General features: G+C 47.4%; 5 protein-coding genes across 5 annotated transcripts; 2 read left to right on the top strand and 3 right to left on the bottom strand.

Moving 5' to 3' along the window:
* Positions 1–465: 465 nt before the first annotated feature.
* On the top strand, positions 466–2,151 carry CTRU02_201488 (acetolactate synthase; the record flags this gene model as incomplete). Its single annotated transcript, XM_036732591.1, has 1 exon — positions 466–2,151. One exon carries the CDS (start codon positions 466–468, stop codon positions 2,149–2,151), a length of 1,686 nt encoding a protein of 561 aa, XP_036575708.1.
* A 1,703-nt stretch (positions 2,152–3,854) lies between these two features.
* On the top strand, positions 3,855–4,640 carry CTRU02_201487 (putative glutathione s-transferase; the record flags this gene model as incomplete). The annotated part of the gene is made up of 2 exons (XM_036732590.2): positions 3,855–4,310; positions 4,422–4,640. 2 exons carry the CDS (start codon positions 3,855–3,857, stop codon positions 4,638–4,640), a joined length of 675 nt encoding a protein of 224 aa, XP_036575707.2.
* A 3,882-nt stretch (positions 4,641–8,522) lies between these two features.
* CTRU02_201486 (reverse transcriptase domain protein) lies at positions 8,523–9,275 on the bottom strand (the record flags this gene model as incomplete). The annotated part of the gene is made up of 1 exon (XM_070203865.1): positions 8,523–9,275. The coding sequence occupies one exon, from the start codon at positions 9,273–9,275 to the stop codon at positions 8,523–8,525; it is 753 nt and encodes a 250-aa protein (XP_070062447.1).
* Positions 9,276–10,519: 1,244 nt separating this feature from the next.
* Positions 10,520–12,989, bottom strand: CTRU02_201485 (KilA-N domain-containing protein; the record flags this gene model as incomplete). The annotated part of the gene is made up of 2 exons (XM_070203864.1): positions 10,520–11,198; positions 11,446–12,989. 2 exons carry the CDS (start codon positions 12,987–12,989, stop codon positions 10,520–10,522), a joined length of 2,223 nt encoding a protein of 740 aa, XP_070062446.1.
* Positions 12,990–13,444: 455 nt separating this feature from the next.
* On the bottom strand, positions 13,445–13,615 carry CTRU02_201484 (uncharacterized protein; the record flags this gene model as incomplete). Its single annotated transcript, XM_036732588.1, has 1 exon — positions 13,445–13,615. The coding sequence occupies one exon, from the start codon at positions 13,613–13,615 to the stop codon at positions 13,445–13,447; it is 171 nt and encodes a 56-aa protein (XP_036575705.1).
* Positions 13,616–15,498: the final 1,883 nt, after the last annotated feature.

Raw genomic sequence — 15,498 nt, 5'->3', positions numbered from 1 at the left:
ACGTGCACTTGGCTTTTTTCTTTTCGTCTCCACGGAATAAAAAAAAAAATGTCAGTCTGTCAGCTCAACCTGTAGATGCAAGTCGACATTCTAAGTCTACATTTTGGGCTTGAGTCATCACCATGCAACCTGCGCTCGGGGTTCCACCTCGGTCGCTGACGTCAGATATGCGGCATAGCCGGCAGCAATACTAGTAGACAGCGACTATATGACCACTAGAGGCTTTGCGGCCTTTGTGGGCATGTTTGCTTTCTCCACAGCGGCGGGTTATCGTGAGATCAATCATACACATTCCCGGGAATCCTTGGCACGGCGCTGTTGTGGCTATAACTCGACGGAAACGGAGTGGGAATTTTTCAGCTCAGTTTCTCTAGCTTGACTTTACAACAAAGTCTGCTTTTCTTTTGGCTCAAGGCATCCTCATTTATTATACACCAACAAAGATAATCGGTCACCCCCTTCACCATGTCCACAGAAACGGTTGATGTCGTGATAGACTCCCTCATCGCGGCTGGCGTCACGCACATTTTTGGCGTTCCGGGCGCAAAGATCGACTCCGTCTTTAACGCACTCATTGACCGACCGGAAATCAAGCTCGTGGTGTGCCGGCACGAGCAGAATGCCGCATTTATCGCCGGTGCGATCGGCAAAATCACGGGGAGACCGGGGGTATGCATAGCCACCTCCGGCCCGGGAACCAGTAACCTCGTCACGGGTCTGGTGACCGCCAACGACGAGGGCGCGCCCGTCGTCGCCATCGTCGGTGATGTCAAGCGTGTACAGGCCGCCAAAAGGACACATCAAAGCCTGCGCGGCGTGCAGCTGCTCGAACCCGTTACCAAGAAGGCTACCGGCGCCGTACATCCGGACCAAGTTGCCGAACTGATGCTCGATGCCTTCCGGACCGCTGCGGCGTATCCGCAGGGTGCAACGGCGCTGAGCTTGCCCATCGATATCATGACCGCAGGCACCAAGACGACTATCCCTGCGCTGCCCGCAAGTGCCTTTGTACCGCCCGAGTACGGGACTTCACCATCTGCGTCGTTGAGCAGGGCGGCGTCGATGATTCAGGATGCCAAGTTTCCCGTGTTATTCCTAGGAGCGAGGGCAGCTACGCCAGAAGCCGTCGATGCGGTCCACGGCTTCCTTCGGAAACATCCTATTCCCGTGATCGAAACGTTTCAAGCAGCCGGCTCCATCAGCAAGGAGCTTGCGCACCTCTTCTACGGCCGTGTTGGCCTCTTCCGCAACCAACCTGGAGACAAGCTCCTGTCGCAAGCGGATCTCGTCATCGTCGCAGGCTACGACCAGTCAGAATACGACGCGGACGCATGGCACAAGGAAAAGAACCTCGATATCCTCCACCTGGACTGGATCCCGGCCGACTACGGCGCATTCTACAACCCGAGACTCGAGCTCGTGGGCTCCATAGCTGCCAACATCAAGGCGCTCATGAACATCCTCGCGAACGTTTCCCGGCCGCAAGAACTCGACGTGTCAAAGGCAATCTTTGCCGAGTTCCACGCCTGGGAGCAAAGTCCACAGGCGCTCGGCCAGACGGGCGACGGGCCAGTCCACCCCCTCCACTTCATCAAGCTCATGCAGGGGCTCCTCCCTCCTACGCCGACAGTCGCATCGGACGTGGGTAGCATGTACATCTGGCTCTCGCGATTCTACTTCGCCTACTCTCCAAAGTCGTTCCTCGTCTCCAACGTCCAGCAGACCCTAGGCGTCGCACTGCCCTGGGCCATTGGCGCGTCGCTCGCCCAGGAGCCCCCGTGCTCCCGGAAAGTCGTCAGCATCAGCGGCGACGGAGGGTTCCTGTACAGCGGGCAGGAGCTCGCGACCGCCGTCCAGCAAGGGTGCAACATCACCCACTTCGTCTGGAACGACGGAAAGTATAACATGGTGGAGTTTCAGGAGGTTGACAAGTACGGCCGGAGCTCGGGTGTTGACCTGGGCGGGGTCGACTTTGTCAAGTACGCCGAGGCCTTCGGAGCGAAGGGGTTGAGGGTCACCCGTTCGTCGGAACTGGAGGCCGTCATGAAGGAGGCGCTGAGTCATGTCGGGGTATGCGTCGTGGACGTTGAGATTGATTATTCGCAGAACCACGAGTTGATGAAGAATGTGATTCCCGAGTCGATTAGTTAGAGTTTTCTTCATTTTCGTTTTCTTTCTGGATAGAATGGGCTAGACGTCAACTTGGGGAGGGGTGCAGTCAGATGTGTGGGTTGCGTGCCAAGAGCACGAATTTTGTATCATTACTACTGCCAAGGAAAGCTTGATGATTACATATGCTCCCTAGGATGATCTGTTTGAATGAACCTCGTCTGATGGTGTCGAGTTATTTGAATGGGCGAATGATCGTCAACTGCCTTGTTGAAGTGCTATCGTTATTGTACTAGCTTGGTCTCGGAAATTGCCAAGGATTGCAGGATTGTGCTTCTCAACCCGGCTTTATCAGGGACCCTTTGCATATTTTGTGTTTTAGTGAACGGCTTCTCCGACTACACAACTGAGGGACTCCATGGGTGATACAGGTAGTTCAATGACAGATCAGTGATTCACATGGTTGGCTAGTTTGGGAGGGGATACGCGTATCACGGAATAGCAGAGCTTGGCATTGTTTCTGAAAGCTTCGGAAACAATCCTAGGGGTTGCTGGTGGTGTTGGTAAGATGCATTGGTGAGAAGTTTATATTGCGGAGCTGTGTAAGCCGACACGGATTACAAGTAATTAATTAGATAGCCGAGATGCCAGGCTTACGTGTGGTTCAAGTCGCCGCATTCCTTAGGAGCTTACTAACTTTAACGACATGATTGTCAAGTCTCTGCTGTATTCTATCATGATTCTATCAAGAAAATGAATGGGAGTTGAGGTCAAAGTGTGAAAGTGAAATGTAGGGAATAAATGATGGTGGGGGCATCTTAAGAGGGCTTTGCTCAGCCAACGAGACTTGGTTTCCATCATTCACTTTTCCCATCAGGCTAAGCAATACTTACACATGGTAAAACCAACTATATCAGGTTTGCTTTATAATTGCAGCTTCAATACTATCCTCATTCGATGTCGTCGATTCCACCTTTATCCTCACCTTTGCAAGGATTCTCAGCCCTACTCCATGGATCCAGACCGCTAAGCTTCGGACGGGGCGCACAGATGCGGATGCTGTTTCGACCGCTGCGGTGGAAGTTTAGCAAGGCCAGCCTGCATCGACCCGGCAGGCGGAGTTTCATGCGGCTATGCAAGGGTAGCTTGGTCTACCTATGGGGAGCTGTAGGCCACCTAGGACAGAAGCTATAGAAGCTGGCCACTGGCGAACGAGCATCGGCATCTCTTGAGCGCCGATAACCGAATGATTTATAAGCCAAGCCACCTATGTCGCAATAATGGTCTCCGGTTCTCCCGCCGTCTTCGAGGAGGGGAACCCCCCCTCATGTGAAGTGACCCATCACGACATCACTTCTCCAATGATGCAACTTATTGTTCCATGTGGTCATTGGTAATCACTTATTCAACCTGGACTCCTTAAAACGGTCAAGTTCCTCCTCACCAACGAACAAGTAAAACATACCAATTCGAGTATCGAAACAGCACCGCCGCCAATCCCCTTTTTACCCCGCAAAGAACCCCCCTCCAATCGACCCCGCAATGTCTTCCGCTCCCAAGATCAAGCTGTACACCAACCACGGTTGCCCATGTACGTGAGCCATCAACTCATTCACACGCTACCCTACCCTACTCCCCCCCCAGGATGAGCCTTTTTCATGCAGAAGACAGACACAAACGTGTGAAAATAAGCATGGCACTGGAGCGCAGGATTGGAGGCAACGTCAAGATTATGAGCTGATTCAATGCAACTGTCGTCAGGGGCTCACCGTGCACACATTGCACTTATCGAGCTTGGTCTCCCTTATGAGGAAGAGATCATCGACCTCTCCGTCCCCCGTACGCAGGAGTACCTCAAAGTCAACCCTCGTGGCTTGGTGCCTTCGCTTTCATATGACGGCGAAATCATCACCGAGTCAGGAATCGTCGCACAGTTCCTCGCCGACGCCCACCCATCTCATCTCCTTCCGCCTTCCAACTCAAAGGAGGGCGCTCTCCGCCGTGCGCGCATCAACTTTTTCGTCGATGCCTACTTCAGCAAGGCGAACCCTCTCATCTTCAAGATTTACAACGCCAAGTCGAACGACGAGGTCGAGGCGGCCGCTGATACCTTCGTCGATATCGTCGCCAAGGAGATCGAGCCGCTGCTCGAGGACGCCGCACCCTACTTTGGGGGCAGCGACAAGCCTACCCTAGTCGAGGTAAGATTGAAATTTTAGCACACCATGTGGTGGTTTTTCCGACGGCTAGCCTTATCGGACGGGAGGGTCCTCGGTTGAGTGAACGAACTATGCTGACGCCCCCCGGACCAGGTCCTGACCGGGTCTTTCACCCTCCGCCTCTTCTCGTTCGCCAACTACGAGCTGCTTCCGAAGCGCACTCTCACTGAGCTGGAGAAGAGGACCCCTAACTTTTACAAATGGGCACAGGCTGTCAACAAGACACCCAGTGTAACCCACATCTACGACGAGAAGAACGTCGTGGAGAGGACGAAGCACAGGATCGCCACCCTGCGAAGTGCGAGCAACTAAGCTTTGCCATGTATTTTCCAAGTAGCGAGCAATTTTATCATGAAAAGGACCAGAAAGCCGAAGCACAATCTGATGTTATCAAAGTTCCATCTGACCGCAACAAATCACCCGACTTTACGTTGACGGCCCAACCTCTATCCTAAAGCCTGTCCTTCTTGTGAGATGTGATTGGCCAGACCCGAGCGGTTAAATATGAAGAACGTCCTGGCGAGCAGTGAACCAACCCTAAGTGAGTTTGCTGTGGGTGGCTACGGCATGTCCGTTCCGATGCCAGATCGGCATGGCTTAAAGTGGAATTTACATGCGTTGGGAAATGTCTTTATTTTAGCAGCCCTGATACTCTCTAATATTACCCGATAAAGTGTACTACTCCCTCCATTTTGAACATATTAGACCGAATATACTGAATGATTATCGTCTTATAGCAACAAAAGGATACGGAATGATATAAAAAGCAAGATACAAGAGCTAGTAAAACAACTTCAAGTCTATATCAAACAACGATCGATTATAGCGAAAGCGGTTTGCCGGACTGTTCCGGTGGGAGCGATGTTTACCTGTTCTTCCCAGCCAATGTTATCCCAGTCGTAGAATAGTAGGCTCATCATTCTGACATACTACCTAGCAACTATGAAATGCTAAAAGCTACAGGCTACTCAAGTCAAATGTCTTGGCGACCAGGCTCCTCTGAACTGGTTCATCCACCCTACCATTTAACTACGTTTCAAGGCACACGTAATAGATGAGCGCAGAAGATTGTGCTGGAGAAGCCCAATTGGAATGGAAAGGAGAACACGGTTCAGAACAAATTATCGAGTGGTATTGCTCGCTCATCAGGTCACTATAGGTTTCACAGGGGGTGAAACGGAATTCCGTTCGTCAATAACAAATAACAGTAAATTGGTTCTAATCGATGGTTCATGATAGTTGAAAGTGGTGTTGTTGACTAGAAGGTGGGGATATTCCCCCTTGGCCTGTCACGTGGGTCTGGGAGGCTTGGGCCTCTCAGCCTGGCGGGCGTATGGCTGGAAGTGCTACACGACTCCGTATTCCAACTATCGCAACACTGGAAACTCTCTTTTTATGGTGTTGAAGCGGTTGGAATACGTTATCCCTATACAGTTCCGTCTCCTCGTTAATTCGGCCTCCTATCCCTACTTTCTCCCGTAGTTACGGTCTTATTACCTATCCCTCTATACGTATCGTTATCGTATTGCTATTAACGAATCTCTCGAGGGCTTGATTTAGTTTGCTCTTCGTAAGGGCATTAGTAAGGTTATCTTCGCTGTTAATCTAACGAATTTCTTATAGTTCTCGTCTTTCGTACGATTATCTTAACGCTATAATATCGATCATAAGTCGCTTTTCTTTAGTAGTGCCTAGCTTTACGAGATACTCGTATAGCGAATAAGAATTGGTATAGATAACTATCTAAATCGTTAGTAGGTTAAGGTAGTTAGTAATTATTACTAAGGTTATAGCGAGGGCGTAGGCTATATCGACGCTAGCGACTATCCCGTAGATCTCTAACGCTAATACGCTATAAGTAACTCGTTTACTCTTCGTAAAGCTATAATAAACGAGGTTACTATAAATCGTAAATTCTCTATTATTACTATTAGAAGAAGTATTGTTAGCTAGGATGATTAGAAACCCTAATTAGGAGGAAAGGTCGTAGTTATTAGCAAACGACTTATTAACGAAAATAAATAGCTTAGCTATTATAAAGTTAAGTAAGATAAACGTTATTCCTTAGTTAAGCGATTCTATTTACTATCGAATCCGTTAATTTAGTACTTTTATCGCTTTTAGTAAGGGGTCTTAGTATTAAGTAGTAATAGATAAATCGAAACAGGCCTCGGGTTAGCAAATTAACGCGATGTACGCCCTTCTAGCGCGTTGTTCGACATATTGCTATTTTAGGTTAGGTTTAGTAGTCTTAATACATCGTAACTTCTTAGCTTATCCCTTTTGCCTTAAATTAATTAAATTGTTAGTTAACAGCGCGATTATCCTTCCGTTAAATTAGAAGGGTTTGTTAATTATAAGGATATTCTTCGCTTTTGCTATAAAAGCTACTTTTTCTAACTATTTATCTTCTAATTATAAGAACGCCTTGTCTAATAAACCAAGGGTATCGTCGGTTTATATACCGATATAGCTAAAGTATAGATTTTCGGTAGATAAGATTAATAAGTATAGATCATACGAAGAAGTAACTATCTAGAGATTCTCTTTATAATACTTATAATACGTTGCCTACTAGTAGGTTCTAGCTTCTACGATTCCGTATAAAGGCTTTACAACCTCTATAATAGTCCCTTTTAAGTACTAGTCTTGAATTTGCTTCGGTAGGTAGGCGAGAATAGTACGATTAAGCCTTATAGAGGATTAAACATAGGCTTATATAATATCTCGAAGCTATAGTTGTTTCCCTTCTCGTAGGAGTAACGGGGTAATTAATAGAATTAGCCGTTAACTTGCCTGCTAAATCGTTAGCGATTAGGTTAATATAGCCTTTTTACTATCGTCAGCATAACCCTATATTATAAGTCTCGATTTCTCGTAGGGTTTGGTTATTTTACCCTTGACTTTGTTAATAATACGAGATCGGAAGATTCGTACGTTTTAATACCTTCTCTTATTAAACTAAGTAAATTTAAATACTCCTCTAGCGATAAGGCTGTTAATCTCTTATTTAGTTAACTATTCGAACGGTTTGCTTAGTATAATAATAATACCTTCTCGTCGTAATTTAATTACTAATTCTTCGTCTACTTACTCCTTAATCGATAGGAATATTTATTAATAATCTAGGTTATCGTTAAATTCCTTTATAAAGTAGGTAATTAGTAATAGTCTCTTCTAAGGTCTACCTAGGCGTCTTCTCGGTAGCTCCGGTGCCTCTTACGGTTCGTCTGGTTTACTGCCTCCGCTAGCGACGATAATTTCGTCGCATACTACTTCCTACTACGGTATCTTAGCTTCGGGTTCTCCTTCTTCTAGCGCGGCAATAGAATTAGGTAGTTAATCAAGATCTTCGTAGTATAGTTTAACTATAGTAGACCGGAAGGTCTTTAGACTACGTAGCATATTGATAGTATAGGTTTCGCTGTTTATAGCTATTAAAGTAAATAGTCTAGTCTAGCCCTTCTTTTCGCGCTATACTTATACTTACGACCGTAGTAGTAAATTAATAATTAGCTTTATATCAAGGCTATTATAGGTAGCGATAGCTTCTACTACCTATCGCCTTGCGTAAAGTTTATATACTTTACTTATCGCCTTCTTAATCGCTTTCGCCTACCTTATAACTTTAGGAGATAGTAGCGAATCGTCGGTAATTCGTAGGTATAAGCCGAATACTAAGAGTATTAGCACTATTCCGTTTAGGCTAGTAGTATCGTTAACTACTTTAACTATTATTTAAAATGCTAATTCTAGCGTAATTGTTAGGTCTTCTGCTTTGATGATTTCGTACGCCCTCCTTAGAGGTATATAGTATCGTTTAACTTTCCTAATACTATGTGGGCGAAACCAGCACAGAACGCTCAGAATGGGAAAAGTGGTGTTGTTGGTTGGAAGAACTAACTAACTGGCTAGAGGGCTGTGGAGGCTGGCTAAGACCAGTGGTGGCGGCCGTCAGCCCACGTGACGGGCCGGCGAGGCCTGCCACCCACACCCCCTCTCAGACTCCTCAGCGAAAAAGCAGTAGAATAATAGGAAATACAGGAAAAGTCCCAAATCCTCCAAATCCGAGGAGTTCTCAACTATTAGAAAACTCGGTCAATTACCGGTTAAACCTGGCCAATAGGAGGCCGTGAAATCCTCCGAATCCCGAAGTCTCAATATCAATAGTCCCACAGTCTCAAAATCCCCCTCTCAATCCAATCCCTCCGCCATGCCCAACAAACGAACGAATTCCTTGTGTTTGACCGCAACCAGTGGCTTCGTGAGTCCATCGGCGGCCATATCAGCGCCCTTGATGAGTCGGAGTTCGATGCTTTTCGCAGTGTGAACCTCCTGTATGATCCATTTGTATCGGACGTCGATGTGGCGGGTTCGTGCCTCGTTGAGTGGGTTCATGACGTTGTCGTAGCCGTTGGCACTGTCAGTGAACATGATAGTAGGCGTGGTGATGGGTTTGCCGAGCAGTTGGGAGAGGCAACGTCTGATCCACTTCACAGCAATTGCCGTAGGTGTGAGATTGATGAATTCAGCCTCCGTGGTGCTCAAAGTCACGAAAGTCTGTTTCTTTGACTTCCAAGCAATCGGCGCACCAGCGAGGAAGACGACGTAACCACCTGTCGAGACTCGTGATGGCTTGTTGTCAGCGAAAGAGGCATCTGCAGCAGCGTAGAGCCCCAACTCGTTGATCGTGGGGATGCCTCCAAGTACAATACCGAGATAAACGGTGCCCTTGAGGTATCGGAATAAGTGCTTAATAGCACGAAGATGGGCCTTAGAAGGCCCTGAATTCGCCTGTGACAATTTACTGACGGTGTAGGCCATGTCAACGCGAGTTCCAGCCACCAGGAAGTTAAGGCAGCCGGTTTGTTCGATGTAAAGTTGTTGTTCGTCAAGCGAGCACTCGTTCTTGTCCCAGGTGACGGGCAGATCGTCAGTGGTCGCCATAGGCGTCTTGACAGCACTCAAACCATCAAAGTCGAATCGTTGAAGCACTGCTTTTGCGTACTTGGCTTGGGAAACGAAAATCTTACCGGCAGCTCTGTCGCGTTCAATCTGGAAACCGAGAAAATCGGTAGCCTCGCCGAGGTCTTTAAGAGAACAGACCTTCTCGAGGAGACGACGAACTTCCATCATGACTTGCTTGTTGGGAGCGGCGATGGCGTTGTCGTCGACGTACATAAGAACGTACGCTTTAATCTTGTGATTGACGAAGAGACAAACCTCCCCATCAACAGCAGTGAAGCCAATTCGTTCCATTTCACCCTTGATAAGTCGAAACCACCAAAGTGGTGATTTTCTCAATCCATAGAGTGCCTTGTGGAGCAGCCAAACCTTGTTGTCTGCAGTGGCGTAGCCAGCGGGGGGCCGGACGTACACCTTAACCCCCTCTGGAATCGAGGCGGCTAGGAAAGCAGTGTCGAAATCATATACTCCGTATTCAAGATCGAGAAGTGCGACAACTGCGAAGAAAAGGCGGGTTGCGGTGGCAGAGGCAACTGCAGCGTAAACCTCTTGCGATGACCAGTCACCTTTCTCGTGGTTTCCACAAACCACATATCGGGCCTTGTAGCGCACGATTTCGTTGTTTTTGTTGGTTTTGATGTCACATACCCACTTGCCGGGCAGGACTTTAGCGTCACGTGGTGGGTAAACGACTTCGTAAACCCCCTTTTCCGTGAATTGAGTCATCTCTCGTTCGAAGGCTTGTTCCCACTGGGGCCACTGTGGGCTCTTCTGCGCCTCACGGTAGGACTTCGGGATCACCACGCCGTCGGGTAGGACTTTCGAAAGGGCAGTAGCAGAAAGCACGCTGAGAGAGAATTGACGAGAAGTTAGTGAAGCTGGAATGTCAGCAGATAGAAAAGTCTTTTTAGCATAGGAGCGTACGCCACTGGCGGCTCGGTAGTGACCAGGTGGTCGCTGGGCTGAGGCGCGGCGAGGTCGAGAGGACTCTGCCGGTTGACTCGTTGCTTCCTCAACAATCGTGGAGAGGGAATCAGGGTCCTGGTGATCAGTTTCCATTGTTTCCACGGAAGCGACGAATTCGTCATCATTCAATTCGTTAGTAATGCTGTCACGAGGTGTAGCAGTGGTCTCCAACAGGTTCTCTGGTGGCGGAGACATGAGATGTGTATCAGTGGGTGCCATCGCTTTTTCAACGATGGTCTCATCTGGTTTGGGATCACCAGTCACGGTTTTTCACCTTCAATAGGCTTCTGACGGATGGTGTACTGGATGATGATATCTGGTTCGACAAACGCAGCATCATGTTCAATTTCATCAATGTTGGGTGTGCCAGTAGTTGGAGGCAACACTGTCTTGTGCGGTTCCTCACGAAATCGAACATCTCTGCAGCGAATAACCTCCTTCCGATCAGGCAGGTAAACGTAGTAAATGTGGCCACGAAGAGAACCGTAACCGACGAGGAATCCCTTGATTGCTCGTGGTTCCATCTTGGCAGAGCGCATAGGGCGTCGAGGGCCCTTCTTGTGTACGTAGGCAGCACAGCCAAACGTTCGGAGATGTTCAATGTGGGGGGCCTCACGTTCAGCAGCCAAGTTCAGCTCTCTCGCCATGATCTCGTGAGGGCTCAAGTTACCCTTGGAGGGTGTGGGCAAGAGGTTGAGAATCTGAGTCACCGAATCGATGCTGTAATCCCACAGTTCCTCTGGAAGGGACATGTCAATCAGCTGTGTCCGGGCGCCTTCGACGATGGTACGACCAGCACGCTCAATAGTACCGTTCATGGAAGGCGTGTAGGCAATAGTCGTGTTGTGGCGAGTACCCTCGAAGTAGGGGTCGTTGAAAACCTTGATTAGCTCGGGAGCATTGTCAGAAACCCAAACCTTGGGCTTGAGGCCGGTGAGACTGTAGAATTCAGTATCCCATTTCTTGATAGCTGCCAGGATGGTGGCAAACTTGTGGTTGGGCAGAAAAACAACCCAGTGGTAACCACTATACTTATCCATGAGGTGTAGAACCTGACGGTTCCCTTTTGTTGATAGGGGAAGAACACCAACGAGATCAAGGTGAATTTCATCGCCAATACTCGTAAGTGGAAGTGGGTGGTCTCGACTAATCCGTTCAGTGGATTTGCTGAGATGGCAAGACTCACAGAAGAAAGCGTCTTTCTGACGTTGTGAACCGAATGCCAACACGGCGGCAAGCCTCCACAACACGTGATGGGTGGGCGTGAACCAGCCGGCGGTGCATCAGTTCAAGAGACGGTCGCTGGGTAGCCCGGAAGGCGGCGAGGCTGACAGCAATATCTCGAGGCACGTGATTTCCAGTATCATGAGTCTCAACGACGCAGACGTCAGAAACCCAATGAACTTTGGCAAGGGAAGTGCGCTGTGTCACGTGTATGAGGCTTGAGGTCTGCCAATCATATTCCACGTGATCACGACGAAGTTTTCCAGGGCTCAGTAAGTTGGCTGGGCTGGAAGGGTTGTACTCAACGTTGTGAAGTGTCCAATCGTGAATAACGTCAGGGTTGGTGGGGTCTTGGGTCTGGAAGAAGACGGTGCCCACGCCAAGTGACCGGACTGGGGCGCCGGAGGCAGAAGTGGAAGGTGTCAAATCGCTCTTTTCAGCGTACTTGACGAAATATCGCAAGTTGTTGAAGGTTGAAGTAGTACAACCAGAATCGAGAACGATATCGTCTCGGGTGATGAGGTCATCGCGGGCAGCAGTGAAAACTGCTGGGCTGGCGATGGAGGCAAGGGCAGACTGACCCAAGATGGCAGGTGACGCTCTGACAACAGTCTGGCGGGTGCCATCAACAGAAGTAGGCTGATCCCAGCGGCAGCGATCGCCACACACGTGCTTTCTCGCTTTTTCAATCAACTTATCCCGGTTGACGTAGTGTAGAGGGATGAGATTGGGGTGGGCGACATAGCACTTTGTGGTCTCGTGATCACAGTTGCAGTGGTCGCACTTCTTCTTTTCCTTGGAGGCAGTGACAGTGGAGGTGACGGTGGTGGTGACGGCTGGAGAGGCAGGACCCCCACTGCCAGCAGACTTGCCTCCAGGTGTGTTGCGAATAGTGGCATAACTGCGCTTTTGATCCTCGTCTTGGGCAAGCGTGTAAATCGTATCAGCCACCTCATTCCACGTGGGATGGGTGGCGCCCTTCGATGTGAAATGCTTGTACGTATCGGGAAGTCGGTCCTTAAAGAAGTTAAGGAGGAAAACAGCGAGGAAGGAGTCTGGCAGACGACCGTGAATGGTCTCAATACGCTTTCTGAGGTGGTGACAGCGATTGAGGGCATCGTGAAGAGTCTTGTGATCGTTGGCGGTGGTCTTGGCAAACTCGTCAACAAGGGCAGCTGTGGCGTCTTGTGAGATTCTCGGAATGTGCTTCTCGAGCGCCTGCCACAATTCGTAAGGGTTTCCATCGTCAACCCAACCCGCTGTGCAGAGTCTGTCAAGAACCGATTCGCTGGCGTTCATGAGGAGACCATTCGTGACGTTACGGTTCTTTCTCCATTCCTCTGCAGCGATAGGGTCAGCAGGGCGAGGGACGTCAGTCTCGAGGAATATCTCGAAGTCGTATCCTCGCAGGGTCGCTGTAACAAGCATGCGCCATGTGTTCCAGTTGGATTCACCTTTCAGGCGAGGAAGAGGCGTGAAGACGGTCTTGAAGTCGTTTTGAGACATCTTGAAGTGAAAGTGAGGGTATCACAACAGTGCGGGACAGACTTATAGTCGCACCTCGATCACAGGCGTTTCTCCGAGGCCGCAGCTTTGGAGGCGTGTCTGTACGTTAGATGGCTTACTTTCGCTGCCACCTACGCGTGCTGTTGGATTGTGTAGGAGGGAGAATCTTGCGTAAGAACACGAGAAATGGGTGGAATTGTGAGATCCGACCGTAGAAATACGGTGAATCGAAGGGAAGAATGAATACTCGTAGAAGATACGAGAAACTGATGGGCTGGTTCGAAAAACCGAAGCTGAAATGGTTGAATTCTCGTGAAAAACGAGGAATCGAAGTAAAAGTTGTAGTTGTGACTGAAAAGTCTGTTGTTGACCGTGGTGTTCGTGAAAACCAGTGGGTTGTGGTGGTCGGTCGCGTGCCACGTGATATTCGTGCGCGCCAGGCAGCCAATGTCGCGTCAGAAAGTGAAATTCGTCAGCGAAGAGGAAGGAAAGAAAGCGAGAAAATCGCACAGAAGGGTAAATAAAGCGAATAAAATCGCAAAAATTCGTGAATCAATAGAAAATTGACAGACGAGTAGAATAATGGGTAAAACGACGTTATTCCGAAAGAATAACGCTGGGCTCATAACCTGTGGGCGAAACCAGCACAGAACGCTCAGAATGGGAAAAGTGGTGTTGTTGGTTGGAAGAACTAACTAACTGGCTAGAGGGCTGTGGAGGCTGGCTAAGACCAGTGGTGGCGGCCGTCAGCCCACGTGACGGGCCGGCGAGGCCTGCCACCCACATACTATTATAGGCTTTTATAAGAATTTCCTTGATTTTAATTACTATTCCTCTCGCCGCGTTTCGGAATTCTGTTAAGCGGAAGTTTATTTTAGCATTAGTAACTAGCTAGTCTAGGGGTCCCTGATATATATCTATCTAGCAGAGGCGTAAGGCTTCCTAAGTAGCTTTCGTAGAAATATCTTTAAGGAACTAGGCGGCGTTAAACGCCGTAGTAGTATCGACGACGTAGAAGACCGGTTTATTACCTTTAAGGTATATTACGTTAGCGATAACCTTATAGTTAAATTCGTAATCGTCTTATAACGTAAATTTTAACCGTAATAGCGCTAGTACGTATATTTAGTATCGATAGTAGACTTTCGATAGTTGCTTAATTGCTATAATTTTAACTAGGTAGCCGGCCTTCTAGAGTACCTTATATAATCGTTAAATAGATAGGTGTCCGAAGCGACGGTAAACCTGTCGTAATTTAGCGTCTGTAAGGTAGTTCTAGGCGAGTAGTTTCTCCTTATCGAGTAATAACTATAGGTAGCCTTATTTGCAAATAATAGGTATAACCTTGTTTCCTTAGATAAGGGTATTTATAACGTTATTAAAGTAGACCTTTAATCGGTCTATATCTCCTAGGTATATAAGGAAGGGAGTGTTAGTCTTAATAATATAAAATTTAACGCTTCTAAACGGCGTTAGTACTTTAGTAGTCTTTATAGACTTTAGTAGTATCTTATCGCCGAATTTTACTATAACGCCGCTAGCTGCCTTAGTATTTAACGTAATTCCTTTGTAAATTTGTTATAAGGCTACGAATTATAGGTGGCTAGCGGTTGAGAATCCTGTTGCGCCCGAGTCGGGCATGATGTTGGAACGGTAGGTAGGAATCTCGTAGATAGTACGATATCCTTATAACAGGGTATTAGAGTAAGGGAACTTGTACTTATGAAGTAGGGCTTTAATAGTAAAGAATGTATAGGCTTATATTGAAGCTGAGTTGGTTGAGGAACTAATAGCTAGCTAAGGGAGAGAATTAGGCTAGTTATATAGTAGTATAACGTCGCCTATAATAGCTAATATAGGAAGCTATAAGCTAGGTTTAGTATATGTAAGTATATACGTCAACTAGCTTATAAAGCAGCTTATAAATCAGACCAGAATCTTCTTTAACTAAATAGACTTTTAGATAAGGTTAAAGAGAGTATTCCATAGGGATCTGAATATCATATGTTTAAACTAGCAAGCAGCCATTCTTAGCTAGTTACTTTTGTAAGTCCTACTAAGTCTTAAATAAGACTAAATAGGATAAATAAGTAAAATAGAAGTATAATATACTTATACTTCTAACACCCCCTCTTTTATACTATTTAGTAGAAAAGATAAAAGGGTAATTCTAGTTAATACTAGAAGAAGGATCTAAACCTATAAGTTTAATAAACTTAATAAAGTTAGGTCTAGATAGAGGCTTAGTTAACCCGTCAGCCGGCATACTAGTAGAAGGAATATAGGATATAGAGATATTTCCTTTTTCTACTTCTTGCCTAGTATAATAATAGTATATCGCCGTGTGTTTTGTTCGATTATGATATTCTGGGTTATAGGCTAGGTTTAGGGCTCCGTTATTATCGGTTTTGATTGGTATCGGCTTATAGTTAAAGCCTAGTTCAGATAGGAGACCTTGAAGCCAAATAGCCTCTCGTATAGCCTCTTGAATGCCGTTAAAGTTGTTGTT

The sequence above is a fragment of the Colletotrichum truncatum genome, assembly GCF_014235925.2.
Source record: "Colletotrichum truncatum strain CMES1059 chromosome Unknown Contig_0001, whole genome shotgun sequence".
Taxonomy (NCBI): Eukaryota; Fungi; Ascomycota; class Sordariomycetes; order Glomerellales; family Glomerellaceae; genus Colletotrichum; species Colletotrichum truncatum.
This window is presented reverse-complemented; position numbering and strand designations above follow the sequence as displayed.